Source organism: Convolutriloba macropyga, chromosome 7, assembly GCF_964194025.1.
Source record: "Convolutriloba macropyga chromosome 7, txConMacr16.3, whole genome shotgun sequence".
NCBI lineage: Eukaryota > Metazoa > Xenacoelomorpha > Acoela > Convolutidae > Convolutriloba > Convolutriloba macropyga.
In genome coordinates this window covers 60,216,949-60,242,298 of record NC_134474.1, presented here as the reverse complement: position 1 = coordinate 60,242,298, position 25,350 = coordinate 60,216,949, and the positions used below count along the sequence as shown (strand labels likewise).

The 25,350-nt window shown below is 37.7% G+C and overlaps 1 protein-coding gene across 2 annotated transcripts in view; it reads left to right on the top strand.

Moving 5' to 3' along the window:
* Nucleotides 1-22,069, top strand: part of LOC142343204 (muscarinic acetylcholine receptor M2-like) — a 52,217-nt gene extending 30,148 nt beyond the window's left edge. For both annotated transcript variants that reach the window (XM_075394946.1, XM_075394947.1), the window contains exon 2: nucleotides 20,596-22,069. In XM_075394946.1, coding sequence (XP_075251061.1) covers nucleotides 20,596-21,689 — 1,094 coding nt within the window. In that variant the 3' untranslated portion in view covers nucleotides 21,690-22,069. The remainder of the gene's footprint in view (nucleotides 1-20,595) is intronic.
* Nucleotides 22,070-25,350: the final 3,281 nt, after the last annotated feature.

Below are 25,350 nucleotides of genomic sequence, written 5' to 3'. Positions count from 1 at the left end.
GCTACTTAACTTTTTAACTTAAGTTTGCTGTTCAACTCAACTGATGTGTTTGTGGGCTAATCTGAATTAAGATGGACTTTGAGAGGCCATGACTTCTCGAAAAGGCTTACCTTTGGCTTTGAAATTCTAACAGAATGTTTTCGGTCACTTTAAAAATTCAAATTTGGTGTCCGATCTTGTTCACATTTGTTCATCTGTTCTGGATTGTTTATATGAAAATATTGGACTTGAAATAGTATGGGAAAATAGACCCTGAAAATTCTTGAACCGTGTCATTGCAAACACGCTATTTTATATCAAATTTCGAATATTTATTAAGTTAGAATCTGTCAATTGTGGTTTTTTGTTAGCGTTTTTCTAATAAGTTTTTTCAGCGTTTCGAGGCATCGGGCTAGTTTCACGTCGACCAAGAGATGCAGCAATTTTTTATACTGAAAGAGCAAATGGGTGAATGTTACGAGAGTAAGAGCGGGGAGAGTAATTGTTCCAAGTTGTAGCCGTAGGTGAAAGTTATCCTAAGTAGCTAGTGTATAGAGGGAATTTGGAGCAAAATTAGCTGTCTAGCTCAGACAAAAAATCGAGGTGTCCTTCAAACTCGTAGACTTCTCAGTGGTGATAATTGAATTGGAAGGGTGTGTTATGAAGTGTTTTGCTGATAGCGTTGCGCATATGAAAGTAAAGCAGATTTGCCCTTCTTTCTAAGAATCCATTTTCCTGATTACTGGGAGGCTTTTTTATTGGAAGTGACTATGACTAGCCCATAATTATTGTAGTGATTACACGTTGGCTTCTGAGCGACTAGAATACAGCCTAAGTGGCAAGGTCAACTTAAGTTTTTAAAGTAGAAAAACCGCCTCGTAGTTTTCTGCGTAACATTTCTCCACATGTATAGATTAATCATCAATTGGAGCGGTGATAATGAACTGAAATTTGAATTTAAAAAATTAAAAAACCCTCAATTCTCTTTAACCAAGAATTTGCGACAGATATTAACAAAGGGTAATAAAAATTAGGGCATCTCAAGAGATTGACTCAAGTAGGACACAATCTATTTCGAAATGAAAAAGATTTATTTGTGTTTATCTTGAAGTTTTAGTTTTATCATTCATTGATATGCTATACAAAACTACAGTTTTTGTGGATGGTCAATATTAAGTTTAATAAAATTAAGATTGTCATCCCGTAAGCGACTCACATTGCTTGGGAAAACAATGTATGGTTAAATTCATAATGATTACTATTATTTAATTGTCCATTGTTTAGGATTGAGTCAGTTTTTTTTTCTATTTTTCAACTTCTAAGAACCTATTCTTCCAGTATTTTTTTTCTTTACATGAAGGTTCATCTGAAACGTGCCGCAGAGCTGCGGGAAAAGGGTACTTAAAAGAGTTAACAATTGCGATTACAAAAGTCAGAAACATGTAACGGCAAACTATCCGAGGGCTCTAAAAGCATAAAATAACAGGATGGCTCGTGCGAGTCTGAGCGTGGCACAGTATGTTCAAACATAACTCTCAAGGTTGTAAAAAACCAGTACTATCTGTCAGAGAGACCATTGGGAGTGTCCGAGAAACTGAATTGCATTGGAGAAAACCAAAACTGGTTGAACCAAAAATATGTGGGTCTTTTTTTGGCAGACGAAAAGGAAAACTCCTTTGCACAATCTAGAATGATAAGTGTAGTGCAATTTGAAGGACACAGACACAGACAAACCATGCAAACACACACACACACATGCATTACACACACAGAAAAGCACACAAATACAAACCCCAACACCAAAAAAAACATGCAAATCAATTTTGTTTTTGGCGACTGATCTTTAATCAAGGTTAGTCACGTTCAATTCGGTTTTCGTTTTCTTCTTTATAACTGGATGTGTTTGAGGCAATTGTTTCGATAAATGTGATTTTAGCTTTAATCTGTGAAATGAAACTGCTTTAATTTTTTCGAAAAAGTTTCATCTTATGTCTCATGAGCAGATAGTGGATATAACTTTTTGAAATATTTCGCTGATGTTTTACCGGAGAGATTAGGAAAAGTAAATTCAAGTTTCAGACAAATTTAAAGCCCCAGTTTGTTAGAAATAATATTTTATAATATTTCCTGACATTTTTTGCACTGTCTCTATTTGTGCCTCACATTTAAAGGAACTAACTATCTCAGACCAACTTTCTTTCTCTCACACACACACACATTACATAGATTACATTACATACACACACGCTCACTTATATAAACACAAGCGCACGCACAAAAACAAAAATTAAACCCCGGCAAGAAAAAAATTTTTTTTGGCAGCCACCCACGGTCCTGCGCCCACGGTTCGCCTCGTTCGTTTATGTCTTATTTGTTTCATCTGGAAAACTAGGTGTGGGCTTCTTGAGACAATTGTATCGGTAATTGTATAATTGACACTATAATATGATATCAACTTTTTTGTAATTTTTTATTTTTTTGGTCATTTTTGATATTTCATGAGCATAATGGGCCAGTTCGTTTTTTTTTCAAACTCTCGTCGTTTTGCAACCACAAATTTTTGTTTTCAACACCTTTTAAACCGCAATTTGTAGCAAATAATATGTTATGTTTATTTTGGTTTTTGCACTCAGCCTCTATTTGTGTCTAAAATTTGAACTAATTCTCTAAGAGTAACTCTCTCATTCTCGTTTAAGCACACACATCACAAACGGTACACACACGCGCAAACAGGTAGACGCACCCACACAAGCGCACGTACTCATGCACAAAAACAAAAAACCCGAGACCCAAAAAAATAATTTAAATAAATTCTCTTAATGGCAACTGATCTTTACTGATGTTTGCTTTAATTGGAAAAATAGGTGTGGATTTTTTGAAGTAATTGTTGCTAATTTTGAAATTGATGCTAAAATTTGAACTAAACTTTTTTGGATTTTTTGCAAAAGTTTTTGATGTTTCATGATGATACTGGGTCGATTACTTTTTTCAAAGTCTTGCAGATGTGTTACCAGCTATATTTAATAAATACAATCTTGGTTTTGAAGATTTTTAAAACTGCAATATGTTGCAAATATAACGTAATTTTTTTTATAATTATAACGTGATTTTTTAAATTTTTATATAACGTAATTTTAGAATTTGTAATTTTGGTAAGTATCAGTAATTTTTACTTTTTGAGTTCTTCACTCTTCGGAATATTTTTAAAGAATGGAAAATTCTCGTTCTTTTACGAGCTGAAAAAGAGAATTTTTTTCATCTTTCAAAAACTCTCTTCGTTTTTCTTTGTTAGAGTTTCACGGTCAACAAACTTTAGTTTTTTGTTTTACAGAAACAACCACAGCCTGAAAAAGATCAATTCGAACTGCAATGTTAATTTACAGATAAGTGAAAAAACACAATTTTTCTAATTTCAAAAAATTGCAAATTTTTCAACCCGGCAATCGATAAACCCCTTAACTCTCAAATTCTTCTGTTTTGCATTGAACTAAAGGATGTTAGTTCGAACGGTGTGCTCTGAAAACATAAGATAAGAGGTTTCCATCTTTACTTTTCATTACTGAATTTGGTTGATTTGATGTTCATTCCATAAAAGCATTTTTTCCGTCTCCGCGTTTCTAAAAATGCTGCAATTTTCCGTTCTGATTAAATAAGACAGTTTACTTGCACAACAACAACTCTAGAATTTAGAAAAGAAAATATTTCTTGCTTTTAGATTTATATTTTCCAAGTTAATTTTTGCTATTTTGAAAGCTCTAAATTACCTGAAATCGTCTACAACTCTGTTCGATATAGAGAATTATTGGTTCCTACAATGGGTTTTCATCGGCAGAAACAGAGGGAGACGGAAAAAAACTTTGAAAAATTAAAACTTAGTTAATTTTGCTAGAAGTTTCTCCGCTTGGTGTATCTTAAATTTCAACGCGTTCTGTAGCATTCTGTTTTTGTAGGAGTTTCATGGTTATGCAAAAATGTTTGGAAGCAATATTTCAAGAGAGATGAAGCTTTAGATGTGGATTAGAGCTTTCAAGAAGAAAGCTTTATTCCTCAGTACATATAGTTCCTAGTAGCACGTTTTTCTTTTTTTTTTCACCCTAATAATTCTGCCGAAATGTCATTTGCTATTGAATTAAGCGAATCTTATTTTTTCCAGTCTTGGTTATAAAACTATGTTCAGAATCTCGACTGATTTGCCTCCATCAGACGCCCATTTTAAAGAACGCTTTTTTGTTTTTGTTTTTTGGGTCTTCAATGAAACCTGAATTCCGATTGAGCTCACCTCTCATTGGGTGAGACAAAGTTAATTATACATTTATTACCATATGACAATTACGACACGAGTTTTCTCAAAAGTAAGCTTGCATATTAGATGAATATTGTCTGGAACTGTCTTCCAGAGTTTAACCGCATCTGCTTTTTAGTATATTGAACTTAGCGTTCGGGCAGACAAAACTCAGGAAATTTTTTAATGAAGTTTTTGATGCTCATGTTTTGTTCCAGAACGATTGTTAGCTATTGTCTCAGGACAATTCTTGTGTTCAGGGTAAGCCACGGCATTGGCATTTAAACATGCGCGATGCTTCGTCGAATGTAATCCAGGTTTCCTTGTAACGTGATAATTTTCTTTAGTCGGCCTCGTTTAAGTTGTTATCGTACAATTAGCTGTTGTTTGTGCTCTTTGATTGAGTATTAGCACTTCAGATATATTAAATGAAGTTGTTTGTAAATTTTACCAAAAGCAGTTCGCTTGATTTCATTTTTTGAAGAAATTGTTTGAATACAGCGTGAATAGAATATTAATATTGATTTACTTACAAATTTTGTTTCTGTTATTGGATTTTCTTTCATGTCTGAGATCGAATATTTTTTATGCATACTGTAAGATTCTGAATTTTGATTAGGCTGCCTATCACGGAAAAACGATAGCGCCCAGATCTCACAATTCGAAAGGTTCGTGTCCGCCTACCCGCTGCAGGCTTACGGCCTGGTTGTGTCGTACGTCCGTGATAAGCGAAATAATTCAAAATGGCCGACAAATCGGTTCACGCTTAGTTGTCGGCCGATCCTACCTTTCCGGGTCTTTCGTTTACATAAGGCAGTTGGGGGGGGGGGGTACGGTTCGCATTCGGCCTAATCAGGCATGGGCTCAAGGCCTTATTGCAACCGGTAATAGGTGGCGTTCATGAAACTCAAAAATTAGCCATTTCGGATTTTCCCCTAAAATTATCACTTTTCCCAACTATAAGTGTTAATGGCTACCCGCCTAGTAAAGCTGTCACTACAAATTATTGTACACAAAGAGCTTATAGGTCCTCTAGGGTGTTGGTGATCCCGGTTGGGTTCGGCAAAATCGGGGGGGGGGGGGTTGGACAAATTTTCAGTCCCAACTTGTAAAAATTTTCAGATTTGACCAAAATCGGGTATTTTGTAAAACTCTAATTTCTTTCACTTATAATGCATGGCAGTGACTACTAACAGTTTTTTTCGTTGCAACAAGCTACTCGCGGATTACAGCAACCTAGTATTCAGTATAGAACGCAATTTCTTATAAATCCCTTTAAAATGCATTGAGGTCAGTAATACGCTATCCTCGGTTTATGAACTTCAGCTGCGTAGCAACGGCCTTTCATTTGCACTTGTCACGCATCATGAGAGCTAGGATATCCATAAATAATTCTCGCAGGAAATAGAAAGAGATGGCTTAACCCTTTTATAGCGACTTTCATGATATAATCATTTTCATGATAACAGTATAATGATGACATTTGTTATGACTCCAGTCTTTATGATAACAGCATGCGCCGAGGTTCCGCCAACTCTCAATCAGTGCACCACAAATTCCCAATCTTTAATATAATACCTGCGACTTCTAAGAGTTCAAGGTAAACCGTTTTAACAAAATTAATCCGCTCTCAGTCTATCATTTCAGCCGTCACTGACCCTAATCTGCTTGTTAGCTTGTTCCCTGTCCACATTTTATTTTCACTTAAAAGTATTCAAAAGTTGTCCGGTGTTCATAGCTGTTATTTTGTCACTAGTTGCATTACTTAATTGTCCGTTTAATTAAAAATGTTTCTAAATGTGAAAAAAAAATGTGACTAAAATTCTATTAGTTGTGGTCTCAGCCTATTGGTTACGATTTTACACACCTCCCTTCTATACTTTTTATCCTCCTGGATAAATTTAACATCAGATCAAAATGCACTATCAGTAAAATTGTAACTTTTAACCCAAGACTTTTTGAACACACAAAAAGTTTTCGATTAGGCCAATGTTCTTCACCTTATTTAAATGTCCAATTTAAGCTTCCGCTTCTTTATCGGCTCGCTCTATCACTTGGCTCGGAATCAAGCTCCTGAGCGTATCGTCTGCCAAATTGACCCCACTAACATTCCCTTCCCTAAGAGTGTCGTACATACTCCGAAAAAGCTCTCCCTCGGTTGGGCTCCACCACACCTTTGATATTTCTCTATATTTCTTTGCACCCTTCTCAAAAAATCGCAGTATTTTTAGTGTTTCTTCAGAGACTCCTCCAATATTCCCATCTTTAGTTGGAGTACCCCCATTCCTTTGGAAAACATCGAGCCTGTGTATCTTGTTGGCCATCAATGCTGGTTGTCCAATGAACGATTGATCCATATAGAGGAGCACTTGGTGGATAGAATAATCCCAATGGGCAAAGAAGCACGTGTTGAGATGCCGTACTTTCAGTTCGAGCATCGTCGGGTCAACATCAGTTTTAAGGTCCCTTCCCAGGCTTCGCGCTACGTTCCTGGCAGCGGCTTCGACTTCTGATGAGAAGATTCCATCGTCCTGCAGTGCTTGCCTCACGCTAAACTGCGGATCCATTTATAGTTTTCGTTTTCTCCGTATTTTCTCTAAGTTGCCTAATTAAGAGGTTTCGCGTTGCTAACTGAGTGATATCCGGCTTCAGACTGTTGATTCTTAACAATGATCCCTGGTGTGTTTACGTTTAACTAGCGAGTGCATATTATGCTGTTTGACATTTGCTAAACCAATACACGTTTCTATATCACCTTACCTATTTGTTTGCCTAGTCATATTTGAGTTCTAGCTTGTGATTGCTTACTGTCAATTGGCCCTGAAGGCAACAATTTACCGCTTTAGTGATATTTACAGCATAAATTGAGGTTCTTTAGCACCATGAATGAATAGAGCAAAAGTTAATGAGCAAGAAGTTTGAAAAGTCTTACGGACTTCGTGAAGGACCTGGATCAAACGGGATTTCACAAGCCACACCAAGGATCTGAGTTTCCATTGAACTAACCCACATGATTCCTCTTTCTTGTTCCTGCTTCTCCCTTCTAAACTCTGACTAGGTCCCCTTCATCGTTGCCCATCGGCTGAGAGACATGTTTCTCCCGTCCGGAAGTTGACCAGAATTTGGCTGGCCTGCATGTAGGGGTTGACTCCATCTGTGGTTTTGTTCCCACCCGCCCGCTGGAAGAAAGTTTTGATTGTCCGTCGCTCCTGCTTCTTGCGCAGCCTGGTTCGCTCGTATGCTTTGGTTAGGTCCTGTGGGGACTGTTCTGTCGTCAACTCCTCCTGTTAACGGATTTCCTTTTGACAGCCTCTTCTCTCGCTACTTGCCGGATCAAGTTCCGTGGTACTACTGGAGAACAATTCCTGACTGTTAGCTACCACTGGTGCCTCCAGACCAATCGCTTCCCGCCAATGGTCAGCCGTATGCAACTGATATTTGAACTCAATTTTATATTCTGCCTGAGATGTGCACTCAAATGTTCGACACGGCTAGCTGCTCGTTCGCCGTGTTCACATCAATTAATTCTCTGACCGTAAAATTTGTTCCCTGTGGTTGTGCATCCTCCAGATTCTGACTGCCTTGCCTCTCATCTATCAAAACGGGGGAAGAGGGTGGACGCTCCCAATCTGTTGAGTAGCTCTCCTCGCAATCCGGGGTCGGAGGGCCGAGGTCAGCTTGTTCTTGGCTGCGTTGCTGCCCTTCATCAGGCCCCTCGTTCGTCTGGAGTCTTGGGGATAGCTGCAAATTGCTTTGGACCAGCTGAGTTGTCTTTCCTTCATCTAATTCTCCTGCTGAAGCGGTGTTGTCGCTTAAGTCAGAGTGCAAGGCTTCCTCAGATAAGCTTTCTTTGTTGTCGGCGTTCAGTTCGTCTGGAACTTCCCGGGCCTTGCACTGTTCAGCGTCTGACATAACATTCGCAGAGCTTTGCCGTTCCTCATTCCATGCAGCCGTAGGAAATACAATCTCCATCAGTTTTGTCAAAATGAGCAAGGTCTTTTTTAGAATTGCAGAAACTGAACACCTCAGCAATTGGCAGTTCCCTATTGTGGAATCAGAGTTTCTCTTTTTTTTCTGCGTTAGGCTCCGGTAGCGTTGCCTTGCGCTCGACCTCGTTTTCTTTTGGTGACAAACTCTAAATCGTTTTCTGCATCCTCTACTTGCTTTTCTTTCTTTCACATTTTTTCCCTTCTCAGTTGACGGACTAGCTGTCTTGTGATTGTCTGGGTTGTCTTCTTGCGTGCCAATTTGGGAGGCAAGACTTTCGCAATTCAGTTCGTCTACGTCTGTTACTGCCACTATTTTCACTAAATAACATTTTTGAGTGCACAACGTGATTACGTCCACTCGCGCATCGCTGTGAGGAATGGGGTAGGTTTTTATTGTCCTCTCACTGGTGGGTAGAGCTAAATAATTCATTTCTGATTCTTTACTGTCACCCAGAATGTTTTCAGTAGACCCTCTTTGATTTCATTCGTCCCACTGATCAGTGTTTTTGGGCTCCTCAGTCTCCAGGACTGCACTAGCTGCTGCTGATTCAGTTCCCACTAATTCGTTGCACTCAACCGACTCTTGCAGTCTCTCATTGAGCTGCCGCTCCACCACCTGGCATGTGGCTCCAGTTTCTGTCTCTAGGCAATTGAAGGTAGATCTGATCTGTCGTTCTGAACCAAAGTGCTTGAATCTTGGCGTAATCTATGTACGCCTCGTTGAGATCATGATTGGTGCTCCAAGCAATTACCCGCTCCGCAAAATCGGCTACCAGTTCCTCTGGTGTTTGAAAAGTTAAGTTTTCTAACTCGTCTTCTATCAGCGAGTCCAACTCATGCTAGCTTCCTTCTAGCTCCATACTCTTGGACCAGTCGATGTCTAGTACTCCAGGTTCGGCACTTGCCTCTAATGTGTCCTCCAGTTCGAGATTGTTGAGAGTCACATCAGTCTCCTTTTCCACTTCCCTCTCAGTGCTCGGAATTGATTGTGCTGTGGAATTGCCACTGTCTTTAGAGGAGACGGCTTCCTCTACAAGTTTTTCAGTTTCAAGTATTCTCCCTTGCTGGGTCTTATTTTCTTTGCTACGGGTTAACCACTCGTTCGATGTTTGGTACACCGCTACCTCGCTGCCATCACTTAGTGTCTTTGATTCTGGGACGAGGATTCCAGTTTCTATTTCTAATCTCTGGAGCTGCCAGACAACTTCTTCGAAATAGCTGTAGTAGTGGTTTGATTCGAGCCCCTCCTTCAGTTCCTCGCGAGCTTTTGAGCACATCTCGTCGATGGTTATGTCATCTCGTTCCCCTTCATCCAAGCAACTGAATTCTAAACTCCACAGATGAACACGTTGTGCGAAGTCTTCTACCATCTCATAGGGTCCCTGTCTTTCAAATGCGTGGATGCCTTGTTGAATGGCTTGCAGTCTGGGACTTATCTCGTCCAGGTTAGTCTTCGTCTCAACATCCTGTTCGGTGTAGCTCACCGTCGGTGCTCTATAGTCTTCACGTCCCTCTATGTCCCACGGCTGCGTGTGGAAACCGGGGGCTGGTTTTGCCTCTACTTGTTCTCGCATCATTTCTAACACGTTTGTTGAGTTAAGTCAATTATCCGCAATCCAGCGATCTACTTGCTCCAAATCCACAACACGTCCATTAGAACATGATCGAAACATTTTGTAGAGCTGTCTACTCATCTCCAACAGTTCCATCTCTTCATTCCTCTGTCGTTGTGTATTTCGTTCTCTTCGCCGTACTCGCTCGCCACTTGTCCTGGACTTGAGCCAAAGTCACACCGATCGTTGCCATCCCCCTATCATCTGTCGTTGTTCAGATACATTATCACCACTCGTAGATTTCCGCTCTATTGTGTCCCGCTGAAGGAGAAGCCCACCCAGGAGCGCCACTGTAAGATTCTGAATTTTGATTAGGCTGCCTATCACGGGAAAACGATAGCGCCCAGATCTCACAATTCGAAAGCTTTTTAGTTTGGTGGTTCGTCTTCTTAACAACAATAGATTTCCCGTACTACGCTCTTGGCTGCTCAAAAGTGTCGATGGTAAAACACTTAAATTAAGTAACTCTAATAGCTAATTACAATAACTCAATAGGCATCAGGTAACATGCACTATGAGAATCAAAATAACTACTACTATAACTAATTCTAACACAAGCAACCACAAGCTTGAAACAATAACTAACTAAGTTGTTTCCGATTCAACTCTACTATAATACCGATTGCCGCTTATACTCAAACGCAATCAGACAGCTGGAATTATCCCTCAGCTAATAACAGACTGATGAACCACAGTCTAACAACAACAATAAGTCCGAGCTTCTCGCTCAATCAGGCAAACTCTGCCAAATAACCATGACTAATCCGAGCCGCTTGCTCAATCAAATAACGCAAGTTTCTGAGCCTCTCGCTCATTTGCAACAGCAATCGGTGCTCAATAATGTAACCGAACTGCAAAGAGCTCTCAGAGCTTCTCGCTCAATCAAATCAGGCAAACTTAGCCAAATAACTCTAATTCTATAACAGCGACTATTCGGAGCATCGCGCTCAATCGCTCCGGCAAAGTTAACGCAACGACGCTCAATAACGATTCACAGAGCCTCTCGCTCAATAATACCGGCAAACTATGCCAAACAATCGAATATTAACTCTTTCACGGTTTTCAACTTCTGCGCTGCGCTTATAGTATAAGCCGCGTATATACGGAGCCGAGCAAAGTTTGTTTACTCAAACCAAAACACCGTCATTATTGCACAAGGCTTTCAGCCTTCTATACTGCTATTGGCTACTTCGTTGAAAGTCCGTAATACCAATGCCGTAATATGGTGACGTGTTAAATACCAACACATACTTATTAAATGTCAGTCAAGATGGCCGCCAAATTTACGTATATGTGAATTCCGGATTTTTCTGTCCTTACATGCAATTTGTTTACATAGGGGGTTCCTAAGGTACTGTCCGCGTGTCCGGTTACCCGCTGCAGGCTTACGGCCTGGTTGCGTCGTACGTCCGTGATAAGCGAAATAAATCAAAATGGCCGACAAATCGGTTCACGCTTAGTTCTCGGCCGATCTTACGTTTCCGGGTCTTTTGTTTACATAGGGCGGTTTGGGGGTACGGTTCGCATTAAACTTAATAAAGTTAATTATACATTTATTACCATATGACAATTACGACACGAGTTTTCTCAAAAGTAAGCTTGCATATTAGATGAATATTGTCTGGAACTGTCTTCCAGAGTTTAACCGCATCTGCTTTTTAGTATATTGAACTTAGCGTTCGGGCAGACAAAACTCAGGAAATTTTTTAATGAAGTTTTTGATGCTCATGTTTTGTTCCAGAACGATTGTTAGCTATTGTCTCAGGACAATTCTTGTGTTCAGGGTAAGCTACGGCATTGGCATTTAAACATGCGCGATGCTTCGTCGAATGTAATCCAGGTTTCCTTGTAACGTGATAATTTTCTTGAGTCGGCCTCGTTTAAGTTGTTATCGTTCAATTAGCTGTTGTTTGTGCTCTTTGATTGAGTATTAGCACTTCAGATATATTAAATGAAGTTGTTTGTAAATTTTACCAAAAGCAGTTCGCTTGATTTCATTTTTTGAAGAAATTGTTTGAATACAGCGTGAATAGAATATTAATATTGATTTACTTACAAAATTTGTTTCTGTTATTGGATTTTCTTTCATGTCTGAGATCGAATATTTTTTATGCATACTGTAAGATTCTGAATTTTGATTAGGCTGCCTATCACGGAAAAACGATAGCGCCCAGATCTCACAATTCGAAAGGTTCGTGTCCGCTTACCCGCTGCAGGCTTACGGCCTGGTTGCGTCGTACGACCGTGATAAGCGAAATAATTCAAAATGGCCGACAAATCGGTTCACGCTTAGTTGTCGGCCGATCCTACGTTTCCGGGTCTTTCGTTTACATAAGGCAGTTGGGGGGGGGGGGGGGGTACGGTTCGCATTCGGCCTAATCAGGCATGGGCTCAAGGCCTTATTGCAACCGGTAATAGGTGGCGTTCATGAAACTCAAAAATTAGCGATTTCGGATTTTCTCCTATAAGTGTTAATGGCTACCCGCCTAGTAAAGCTGTCACTAAAAGTTCATGTACACAAAGAGCTTAGATGTCCTCTAGGGTGTTGGTGATCCCGGTTGGGTTCGGCGATATCGGGTTCACAAAATAGGGGGGGGGGGTGGAAAAATTTTCAGTCCCAACTTGTAAAAATTTTAAGATTTGCCCAAAATCGGGTATTTTGTAAAACTCTAATTTCTTTCACTTATAATGCTTGGCAGTGACTACTAACGGTTTTTTTTCGTTGCAACAAGCTACTCGCGGATTACAGCAACCTAGTATTCAGTATAGAACGCAATTTGATATAAATTCTTTTAAAATGCATTGAGGTCAGTAATACGCTATCCTCGGTTTATGAACTTCAGCTGCGTAGCAACGGCCTTTCATTTGCACTTGTCAGGCATCATGAGAGCTAGGATATCCATAAATAATTCTCGCAGGAAATAGAAAGAGATGGCTCAACCCTTTTATAGAGACTCTCATGATATAATCATTTTCTTGATAACAGTATAATGATGACATTTGTTATGACTCCAGTCTTTATGACAACAGCATGCGCCGGGGTTCCGCCAACTCTCAATCAGTGCACCACAAATCCCCAATCTTTAATAGACTACCTGCGACTTCTAAGAGTTCAAGGTAAACCGTTTTAACAAAATTAATCCGCTCTCAGTCTCTCATTACAGCCGTCACTGACCCTAATCTGCTTGTTAGCTTGTTCCCTGTCCACATTTTATTTTCACATAAAGGTATTCAAAAGTTGTCCGGTGTTCATAGCTATTTTTTTGTCACTAGTTGGTTTACTTAATTGGCCGTTTAACTAAAAAAAATGTTTCATGACTAAAATTCTAATAGTTGTGGTCTCAGCCTATTGGTTACGATTTTACACATACGAATAATGAAAAATTTTTATGAAGAACTTGGGGATATCAAATCGAAGTATCTAACGTATTGCAATTGTGCATTTAGAGTGTTGAGTAACCTTAAAAAGGTTGTTGCATTGTGTATTCAGTGCTCTATTTAGTTGCTAAAATGCCAAGTTACTTCAAACTCAATCAACCAAATGAGTCGGTTATTCTTTTTATCCAAATATGTTTAAGGAGCTTTTGAGATTATAACAATTGACCTTTTTGCATGCAGAGCTAGATTGACTTTTTGAGGCAAAAGTAATTCAGATTGACGTCTTAAAGGAAAGGAATGTTTAGGCATGTCTCCCTTAATTTGACACGCAATTTGACTACCATTCGTATCCTCTCTCCACCCTAAGTTTATCCGCTCAGGTAGCTTAATTGACAAACTGGGGCTTGGTATGATTAGTGTGCAGTTTAGCTGGCGATTAAGACGTCTTGTGGGACTTTTAATGGCGAATTGGACGGAATTCAATTTGTTCTGTTGAATTGTGCGTGAAGCTAGTTGTGAATGTAGACGTCAGTTGCAGTTCTTGGCATGTTGTAATTTGTGTCTGAGGTGAATGCACAATACGTACTGATTTATACGTAATTATAGGACGTCTGAGACCCTAATTTGAAAAAGTGACTTCCCCTTCCTCCTACAGTCTACTACTACTACTGATACCGGAACATTGCTTGTAGCGAGCTTATTTTTGGAATCAGATTGTGAATAATCAAATTGAAGTTCCTTTCTATGTGACACATTTTTTTTCAAAATGGCCAGTAATTACGACCAAAATTTTTGCAAGGTACCAGACTGATTGCCAATTCTCAGCAGAAGTTCTTGATTGAATATTGATTTTAAGTTCAATTTTGGATGTTAAGAAAAATTAATATTCTCTGAAACAAGTTCTGCCTTATTTTTTGTATTTTATAGTGTAGTAGTAATTCGCCAGAGAGGTGATTAACAGAAAGCTGTCACTAAGAAATATTTCGGTATTGAAGTGAACAAAAATGAAGACGTCAAAAGGGTTCAAAACTTACCTTCTCGGGAATTATTAATACGGAGCGCCATATTGGCTTAAACGCTTACAAAAACGGTAAACGCAATCAAAGGCAATATTTTTTCCAAATCAACTTATTTCCAAATCAACTTTGAGTTATTTTTACGAAGGCTGCGTAGATTTCTGAAAGTTTTCGGATAAAAAAGCGATAAAATAGTGTTTGACAACCGACCGAAATTCGGCTGGCGCTTGTTTGAATTGGATTTTAGTCATAATCAGCCATTTTCAGTCAAATCAGTCATGATTGAAAAAACTTGAATTGAAATTGATGATGCTCATACGCGCCAAAAAACTGGAGCAAATTGATGGGTCTTTAAAATTGCTACACTCGCAAATTAACCGTCGAACATGGCATAATATTGGTGACTAGAAGTTTAATTGTGGATAAGAAACTGGTAGCAGTGACGATATGAAAGAACTAACAGTTCACCAAAGTTTCGAGTGTTTTAAGTCTTCAACTGTTTAAAAAATTAAAAGTTCTGAATTGAAACATGGAAAGCTTGGTTTTGAATCAACCTCTTCGCAATCTCTGACTTGGCCCGGACCCTCTTTGACTTAGTACACTGAAGCTGTTCGTTGGAGCTCGAATTCTTGATCTTGTCCTTCTGCAGTGTTTCGGCGATTTTTTTCAAGGATGCTTAAAAACATACAAATTATTTGCAAGGGTACTCCAAGCATTTTTCATGAGTTTTCATTTATGTGAGACTGCTCTCTTGGTTATTCCTACTTGACTTAATTCATCATGAAATATCCAATCAATTCTTTCGATGGCTTTCATAGTTGGTTGCCAAATTTTTGAAGCAGTAAACTGTTGGACGGTTTCAGCCAGAAACATTTGTTAGGCTTATTTATAATAATCTTAAAGTTTGTAGTGTGCTAATTAGGAATAGTTCTGATGGATTTTGTAAGGTTTAAGTGGGACAATAACCTGGCTTGGTCAATTGTTCCGACCCCACTTTGTTAGGGGAACTCTATGCTCAACTGCTTTTTGTGTTCATTCAATTTTGGCCGATAGATAAGTTTATCATAGAGGATTGTGAGTGGTATCATTAGAAAGTACTTCAAGCATAGAATAAGCAATTGAAAGTTTCTCACGAATTTCGCTTGTTTCGTGGAGTTATTGAGTTTTAAATTTTGTGAATATCGGCTGGTTTCGCAAACCTTGTTGCTCAGGTTTTATTTGATTTTGATAAAAATAAATGAAATTTGACCAAAAACAACGTTATTTTTTGTCATTTTTATTAAATATGACACGGTGTTCATGAATCTATTTGATTTATGGTTTCTACTTATTTGATCTCCCTATTTGATTAGTTACCTTTTTTAAAAGTAAAATCGCAAGTTTAAGGTATTTTGCCTGATACTGCTAACACTTTTCAAGAATACTTCCCTAAACCTTGCTCAGATGATCAGCAGAAACTCTTTGAAAGTTTTATGTAATTTATATCGAAAACGTAGCATTTCACTTTTCACGCTATTTTCGTTCTATTTTATATCTTGGCCCTGTATTGTTTACATATTGGAAATTGCGTAGTGCAATAACAACCCATGTTTTTAAACTCATGTTGAAGCGAAGCTACAGAAATTGGTTTGTGACAGAAGATTTCAGATCTTATTTCGGAGACTTGTTAACATATGTCAGTTTAAATTTTGCCGTTTGTTTCTTTTGATTTGTTTGCAGTTGCTGCCCATGTTTGCAGACGTGTTGTAATGTTGTATATATGCTATTGTTTGAATCACCCAATCGCCGGCTGAAGAATTTTTGGCTTTGAAACGATGTTTTCAAAAAATAATATATGTTATAATTTTGGTGATGTTTAGCGCGTGTTTCTTTTTTCTTGTCATTTAGTCTCATTAATCAGAAATCCCTGTGACGTTATATTCAGGCCTCTGCTATTCGTTTTAACGTTTCCACTTATTTGGTTGTTGGTTTTTACTGCCTTTAGTATGTGTATTCGTAAATACTTGCTTGTTTTTTTTAACTCGTTGTTTTTTTTAGTCTGATCTTTATCTTCATTACTGGCAGGTCTCATTTATATTTGGAGAAGCTTAACTTGACGTATATATTGCTTTCAATTGATAGATACAGTTTTATATGACCTAATCTCTATGTAATGTTCAATAAAACATTGGTAGTGAAGTGTTCCCCTATCTCTTGTTCTTTTTGTTCATTTTATTCTGATTAATGGCGGGTGGGATTGGCTTTCTGTTGAGCCGTAAAAACTTTTTTGCTGATAGATTGCGTTTAATGGGATCTAAACGCCGCGTTTTCGTAGAATAATTGTGAAATTTTTACTTTTGCCTCTTATTGTTGCACTTTTTGTTCTCTTGTCTCTTGGTATTTTGCATTAAATGTTCCATCTCTTCTGTAATGAGGTTTACACATAATTTATCATCATTTTAAATTGATAGCTCCGGACATATCAGGACGAATTATGCCTTTTTTGTTCCCTATAGTCAACTTGTAATTTAGTTTTATTAATGACAGACTCCATTTGCTTTCTAGAAAAGGATAAGTTTTTACTTCGTGGTTTCAGTTTCTGTCGTCTATCAATTATTATTTATTTTGTGATTGGTGTGGGCAAATTTAACACCACTTTCTTTCGATGAAATATGGAGTTTCGTCTTGCTGCTTTCTTAACTTATTTTCGCATATATTAGGTCATATGCTCTGTTCACTATCAAAACCTGTCGTTATTAATAGCCGCGAAGCCATAGCGGCTATTATTGGGGACATCGTGGTTCCTTAGGACTCGAAGAGGAGTATTGAGATTCTACAGGTTTTTTTTAGCAGAAAGCAAGTTGAATACAAGTAGCATGACTTGAATTTTGACTTCTTTCTGTTCGAGCATTTACCTCCGTTTTTGATTGTTGACTTCTGTTTTCGAACATTGGACTTTAACAGTAGCTTCGTTTGTAATGTATACTACACTATATCTAAACTACACCGCACAACCCCCCCCCCCCCCGCCCAACTTACCTACCCCTACCCCTTGCCTTCACCTAGCTACCCCCCACCTACCCCCCCCCCCTCAACTACCCCAGAACTACCCACCTCCCCAACCTTACCCACCCCACCTAGCTCCCCCGCACCTAAAAAATTGTCGGTATTTTTAAAACACTTTAATGTGGTTTGTTGGGCTACTTTTGTTTTTTCTCTCTTGTCTATTTTGATGTTCTGATTTCGGTAAGGTTAGGTTAGAGATTATAATGCACGACGATTCGAGTCGTTTCCGGTATTCTACCGGCTATGTTTTTTAATTTGTCGTCTCCATCGATGATTCTTACCACCTGACTTCTTGGAATTGACTTTTTCAATGACTTCAGTGACTTCTACTGCTTTGCAGTTAAAATTTCTGTGCGTGACGTCATTTCTGATTTTAAGTCAATTGCGTGACTTACCTCACTAAAAAATGACTTCTGAACTCAGTATGGAACTTTAAATTTTATGAACATTTACTGGTTAATAGTGTGCATCCAAGTAATGCCGAACTTATATGCCCTAATTCTTCAGTATTAGTCTTGAGTTTTTGATTTTGAATATCAATTTTGAAAAAGCTGTTTTAGGGTTTTTTCCATATAGACCTTATGTGTCATAAAATTGACAGTCTGAATCCCACCCAAAAAGTCTAGTAGTCTATTAAAGGACTGATGTTCGATCTGTCTATCCTATTTCTTTAGTTTTTCAATTCATGGAAGGCCACAAACGTCTATCGTGGCTATTTTCACGCAATCTGCGGCTATATTTGTAAAGCTGTTGTTAAGTCACGCTTTTACTCATTTTCTTGTTTTGGAATTCAAAAAATGTCCTCTTTTTTAGTTTTCCCAGTTCATCGTCTTCCTCGATTGATGTTACGACCATGTCATCATGCGCCTAGAATTCAAAGAACAACACGTTTGGCGAATTTTACCACACAGCAAATGATTTTATCTACATGAGGTCAAATTTTACTGCATTTTATGTGAGGTAAACTGGTTGAGCTTTCTTGACCTACTTGACTCAGTAAAACGCTTTTAAACTGAAATATTAGTGTAGTGGTTATTTGTATTTAAATAGTCCGGCTACGAAGAATATTGCTCGAAAGACATCAGTAATTTTTTGTTAATTGACAAATTTATGCAGTTACTTGGTGATTTTTTTCTTTGCTTGAAATTGTATATGAGTGATTTCATTTTTCAGCCCTATGTTCTATACAGTACCATTTTTTGTCCATTCTAGTGAAACAAAAACAACTGACCTCACTGGTTTACACGTTAGTCGGTTGTATTTGAGAATCCATCAAGAATCCTGTACTGTTCTGTATGAAAAGTTTTCGATATCTCTACTTCATTATATTGATAATTAAGCCAAGAATGTCGAGCGGGGTCGGAACATTGTGTGAAAGCACAATAACGAGCCTCCTTGTTTATTAATAACGAGCCTCCGGAAATTATTGATTTTGAGTTCACGATTAATAGGATTGCCGTTGGATGTTTGTGATTTGGTCACGATTTGGTCAAATCATCGCGATATCTATGCAAATCGTTAAAAAAACTTTAGCCCACAAATCGCTAAAACAATCCATTAGCGGAATTGAATTTAATGTGACATTTTATTTGAAATTGAAATTCATAAATTGATTTGTTTTATCCTGATTGTTCCTGGTGATTCATGGGAAATTTTGCTTAAGTCTTATGGTTGTCCATGATCTTTTCCTTGTACATTCTGCGTTTATATTTGGGCAGAGTAATATCCAGATTTTCTCTTTTTTTTACCATACGCAGATTATCTTGTTTTAGTTCTTTTTATTTAGTTCTTTTAGTTCTTTTTATCTTCTTTTTATTCTAGTTTTTAAACTTCTGCCCGTTCAATGACTGGTGTTCTTAAAAAATCAATATTCTGAGCGAACTCTCACTCGTATATTTATGTCGCAGTTTTTGTGTCTCGTTTGTATGAAAAACATTTCCGTTTAACGTATCTGTTCATTTTTTTGAATTTTACTGGCAAGTAATTGGAACCTGCTGATAGATTTTTGAAAAGCCCAAAGTTGTGATTAAGCGACGCCTCCAGTACCATAATGATATATGAGAGAAATTGAACTGCCAGTATTTTCGGGACAAAACAGATGTTAACAGAACTGCAAAAATGACTATAAACCTTCTATGATATTAACCTGCTAATTATTGCAACTTTGTGTGATCTATTTTATCCAATGGTATTTCGAAAGTCGTGCACGTCACTAAACTGTGTCTTCTGTACATAATAAGAAGCAGAGTGTGAAACAGTTGTAAGCGTTTGTTGACATTGGCCTGTCTATGGGATTAATCTGTCCCAGACCCACTAGCAATGAAATGGGCTCACGATTAAGCATTCCTCAAAGCATAAATAGATCCTATCTGCGGGTTTCCTTCCCAAAATAAATTGTTAAGCTGTGAGGAAAAGGGCTAACTTTCTAATAAGTGCGTGAAATGTAGGTTGGGGTGGTTTTCCATATCATAGAGTGAAGTTGTGAAACTTGTTCTAAGAGTTCAAAAAGGCGGAAGCAGTTCATGACAATTAACAATTTCATTGCCTCTTAATTGAAACAGAAACTCATGTTTCAGCTCTTGGAAATGTATGTGTATGCTTCAAAGTACAGGACAAGTAATATTTTACAGGGTGTATTAAATAAAAAGGAATTTGAACAGTAACATGTTTATGGAGACTAAATTTTGCGACTAACAGTTTTTGTATAATTGCATATTTGTTTGATCTCGATGAAGCGCTAAGCTTTGTTCCAGGACTATTGTAAAGCGGAGGTCTTCACGTGCGATAATGGTACCATGTATTATAGCCATGACTGAACCAGAAGTCAACATGTGAGGTGTCCCGGCCATAAGGACCAAATGTATCTATATCGGGAGGACTTTAACAACTTACTGAATAGTCAAACAACTTAAATTTGAAAAGTTTTTTTTTGCTTTTCAGCTTCAAATTTTGAAGCGAACTCGTGAACGTCCCAGACAAAATAGCCCTAAATTGCAAAATGAACCCCAGACGGAACTGCCTCCGACCAAATAGTAGCAGAAACAGACAAAATAGTCCCGGTCTCTGGTATAATGTCAATTTAAACGTCAGAATGTTTTTGTTGACCAAGATTTATCGACACATTTAGTTCAAAAATACTTTACTAATTTTTAACGCTCAAAATATTGTGAACATGGACGGAAAAATATATTTTTATATTGGCTTGCAGACCGCTGAAAGTATGAAAAGATGCGATGGTCTGTCGATTTTCTGTTTCTTGCTATTTTAACGAAACCATTATGTTCTGTTTTCAGGGCGATGGCGTTTTGGTCCTGTGATTTGCGACCTTTGGCTAACCATGGACTACACAATGTGTACGAGCAGTTGTCTTTCTATTCTAGTGATTTGCATAGATCGCTATTGGTCTTTAGCTTACCCAATCAGCTATCGACAATACATGAGCACGTGGGTCGTGATCTCTCTAATCATTCCAACTTGGGTTATTCCGATTTTGCTTTATGGAATCGGAATTTTTGGGGTTCATCAATTTGGATCCAGGGATGTGGAAGATGAGAAATGCTATGTGCATTACTACGATGAGCCTGTCTTCACAACAGTTTCAACTGTGATCAATTACTGGGCAATAATTGTAGCGATTCTGATCTTGTACTACAAAATATACAAGATAACTAAATTCTTCTGGCGCAAAAAGAAACACAGAAGTGCCGCACATACTCCCTGTTCGCCCTCAAAACCCGAAACTGTGCGTCATGTGGGTACACCAACAAATCGCCAAGTAGCCGACACTAGTTCAGATTCAGAGGACTCGCCGGAATCGGGCGATGAGAAGAGAGCCGAGAAAAAGAGCATGATACCGAAAGTTACCAGCGAACAGTCCAAAGTCCTGGATGGCAGTAAAGCTGGAGTCCTGGACAAAATGCCACACACTGCCTTGAAAGTACCGAACACTGGGCAGGTGGGGAAAACGAGCGGATTATTGCTAGAATTACCCAATTTGGGGATTGGGAATCCCGATGGAGATACGTCAATATCACCCGCGACTACAACTTCGACCGCGTTAACAAGTTGCTCGACGATGCTTCCGGTCGATGAGCAAAATGTGAACAATGCAAACGAGCAACTGCCAATAAGTCAAGGTCCGAAACCGAAAGGAAACTCGAAAGCAATGCGGGTCTTAACAGCAGTTCTTTCTTCATTCATTATCTGCTGGACTCCCTATTCGGTTCTGGTCATTGTTCTGAGTTTTGACAGTTCCCTAGTCCCCAATAGTGTGTTTTATACAACCTATGGTTTGTGCTACCTAAATTCACTGTTCAACCCAGGCTTATATGCATACGCAAATGAAGTGTTTAGGCGAACGTTCTGGAAGATTCTTAGATGCCGATGATTGATTAATAAGGAAATCTGAGCACATTTTCAAGCTAACCGACCCATTCGGTGCTTGAACATGAAAACTTTCAGCAGCAGCAGATACGTAAATTTTGAATTCACTGACCTCTTTGTGGCAGTTGTACTTCTGGCGAATGCGGTTATCAAAAGAATTTGACTTATCGGAAATCGTTATTGCAATGAAATAATTGCAAACAAGCCTATGGAAGATTCATCCCAATATTTTCTCATTTTTTGCAATTGAGCTAACTTCCAGTTGGAGCTATAGTTTTGCACTTGAACGTATATTTCTTGATCTCATTTTGTTATACATACTGAAATATAAAATGATGTAAATTAATTTTAACCAAAACTATCTAAATTTATGTTCCCATATTTTGTGTTTCTTCACAACTGGCGGTGAAATGTGTTTGAATTAGCCGTTAATTGGTTTTGAATAGAAGCTAGTTTGGGAAGCTACTGAAATAATGCTCAAAATTGCTTCCCGTTCAAACAAAGTTAGTTGGCTTTAAGCGACTTTCAGGCGTCAGAAATTAGTCTTTAAAGTTGGTCTGAACAAAAGTCGTAATTGCTTAAAAAAGGAAGTTATTGTTGGTATGGCTTCCTCTTTTTAAATATTGAATGGCGAAGATTCTTTTCTGCATGTAAATACAACAACTTGAGTACGCCTATTATTTCCCCCGCTGAGCAAAGATTTTAACAAAAGCTTTAAAGTAAAGAACTTTGAAGTTGAGAATTTTAAACTTTGTTCTACTTTAAATTTTAAAATAACCCAAACAAGACATGAATTAACTTGAATGTCATGAGATTTTGTTGGGGTGGGGGTAGTCATAGTTGGTAAATTTCAGGATATCTGTTGTTTTGTTTACACTAGCCCTTATATGTGGGCGTCTGCTAGAAAGTTGTCAATCATCTGCTAGAAAGTTGTCAAATATTTTTACTAATTTAATAAAATGTTATGCGAAATTTAGCGTCTGGCCAGAAATGATTAATGCGCAAAAACTTTAGTTTTCAAGCTCTGTAGTGACCCAAACTATCTCTGCTAATGAATACTTTTGTAAAAGGAGACAGCTGCTTTGATCTTGAATAGATAAATCCCGAAAGCTCGGAGAACAAAATTTTTTGAAGCAATGCCATATATTTCGGAATCGTTTCTCATTTTTGAAAAGTTAAGAGGAAACCAATCTGGTTTCATCTATTCGATAAAAAAAACACTTTGTACTTTGAACTAATTATCAGTTAGTTGTCTAAAATGCAAAACTTTTCTTGGTTAAGCTTAGGTTGTATTTAGAATTCGAAACAAGAACGCTTGGTAATATGCGTTGGCATATAATTTTCCGACCCCGCTCATCCGCGTTTTTGTCTTAGTGGTCTACCAAATGAGGAAGAGATCGAAAACTTTAAAACCTTCACATATGGTTCAACAAACCACTAAATGCCGCATTAGAGGGTTGATGAAACCCGCCACTAATGAAGCTAAGAAACAAGACCACCTGAGAGTCAAATAGAACACACATTAATTACACTCAAAACTCGATGTCTATGTTTAGAAAAAAAACACAATAACAAAATTAAAATAGCATGAGATAGCACCTAAACTGAACAAATTGACCTTTACATTACCAGAAAAACTATGAGACCTGTCCTCAGTGAGACTCCTAACAATTCGAAAAAATACTTTAGAGACAGAAATGTTCAAATAAGTTTGCATTTTTGAAAACCATTTCAGTGATTAAACCCACTAGGTTTCCACTGAAATTGTTGAAAAGGTTCGTTTTTCTATACATCTTGATGTATAATTGGGGAAGCAACTGAAAACTGTTAATATAAAACTTTTAATGAAGCAATTCAGAGCTATCTTTATCAAGAATATGTTATGCGGCTGCAAAAAGATCGACAAAACAGGTAACAATTTAAAAAGTCAAATAGTTTATCACGGTGTCACAGCCCTTAAAATGATTATTGATTCACCGCGAACATAAAACAGGTTCAATAGCGCATCCTTTAACGCCAAAGTGACCTCCTCATTAAAGTTTTATCCTGATATGGAAACAAGGATTAACCTCTAAAGATGCGCAGCTATCCAATTGAAATGAGAATGCCTAGTATCAAAGCCAAAAACCATCAGTTAAAAAAACAGTTAAAAATTGGACTTTGGCCTGCTAAAAATGGGAATAATAAGGCCTGTATTTTTAGAGACCAAGCTACTTATTGACAGAAAGAAGAAATAAATTGACAAAGCTCAAAAGTCAATTGATTTTAAAACACGTAATTTCAAAAGTCATAAAAAAACATAAGCTTTCAACCAAAAACAAAAATGGTTACTCCTTATTTATCCATTTGGGCTCAGTATTGTTGATGCTAAGTGAGACAAATACGAGAGACACTTAACACGGACAGGACTCAAAATTTAACAAACTATTTTAGGAGAGAACAGTGTTGAAGCCATTGAGACTCTCAGATTTTTATAACCATTTAAAACTGAATTATCAACCGAAATTTTTTCCCTTTCTTCACTTGGGTTTCATTTGATCATCAATTTGTCCTCTTTGCCAGGGATCTATTTGATAAAGACAATAAAAAATGAAATATTGAATAGTATAGAAGACTCATAAATTCTAATGAAAACAAATAGTCGCAGCCACAGAAATTATTAAGATAACCAATAAAAAATTAAGCGTTTGTATGAGCCAAAAGTTGATGATACCTATTGATGATGAGACCAGGTTAAACGATGTCAAAATCGTGAACAGAAAAGAGAAAGATTCAGAAATCCCTTTGTTTTTGAACATTTTACATCCGAAAGTCATTAAGCTATTAGCTATAATTTGAAATTATTGAATTAGCTGGTTTATGCATCCTGGAGATGCTTTTGAGATTTGTCAGAATCTAGCATTTTTTGAGCGACTACACAAAGCACAGCAAATACTGCTAAACTTTAAAATTTCTAATTTTTAAATTTGCGAGAGAAGTTTCCAAATTAACCAAACTTAAACGTGTCTTTTTAACAATTAAAGATGATTGGTAAAATATTATTTCCAAGATTCACCGGGGAACCAAATTGCATCAAAGTGCAGTTTTCTAATTGCTGTTTCGTCAACTCCGGTTGTCTTTAATGAATCAGTCTGGTGTTCGTGTTCAGGTTCATTCAAAACGTGTTCTGTTTAACTTTTGCAACGAATCGTGTCTGTTTTCTGGCTTTGTTGCGTTTCATAAAAAATTGAATTTTATTTTTTCATTAATAGCTGCGGTAGAAGTTACTGATTGGAGCTGTTACTGATTTTCCACTGGTTTTATTTCCTCGGCAAGGCACACTCGCTTTTAATCTGCTTTTGTTCATTCATTCCTGCAGTTTTTAGACCGAGTTGTGTGCATGACGTCAGTTATTACTCCTATTTGAGGTAGTCTTTCGCTCATGCGAGCGAATAATTTTTTTTGTCGATCATAACTAACATCTCTTCTCAAAATGACTTCCCTTACTGTCAATATATATTATCCTTGCTTTAAATTGAGGAGTTAAAGTCACAGTTGACAGTATCTCGCTCTAATTAAAGGTTATTTGAGAGCAGTTTTCGGGAAAACTGCGGAAGTCTTAATGATTGTAGATGTCAAAGCAACATTACGGTTTAGAGAAACATTTTTTCTTAGTGTTATTGGTC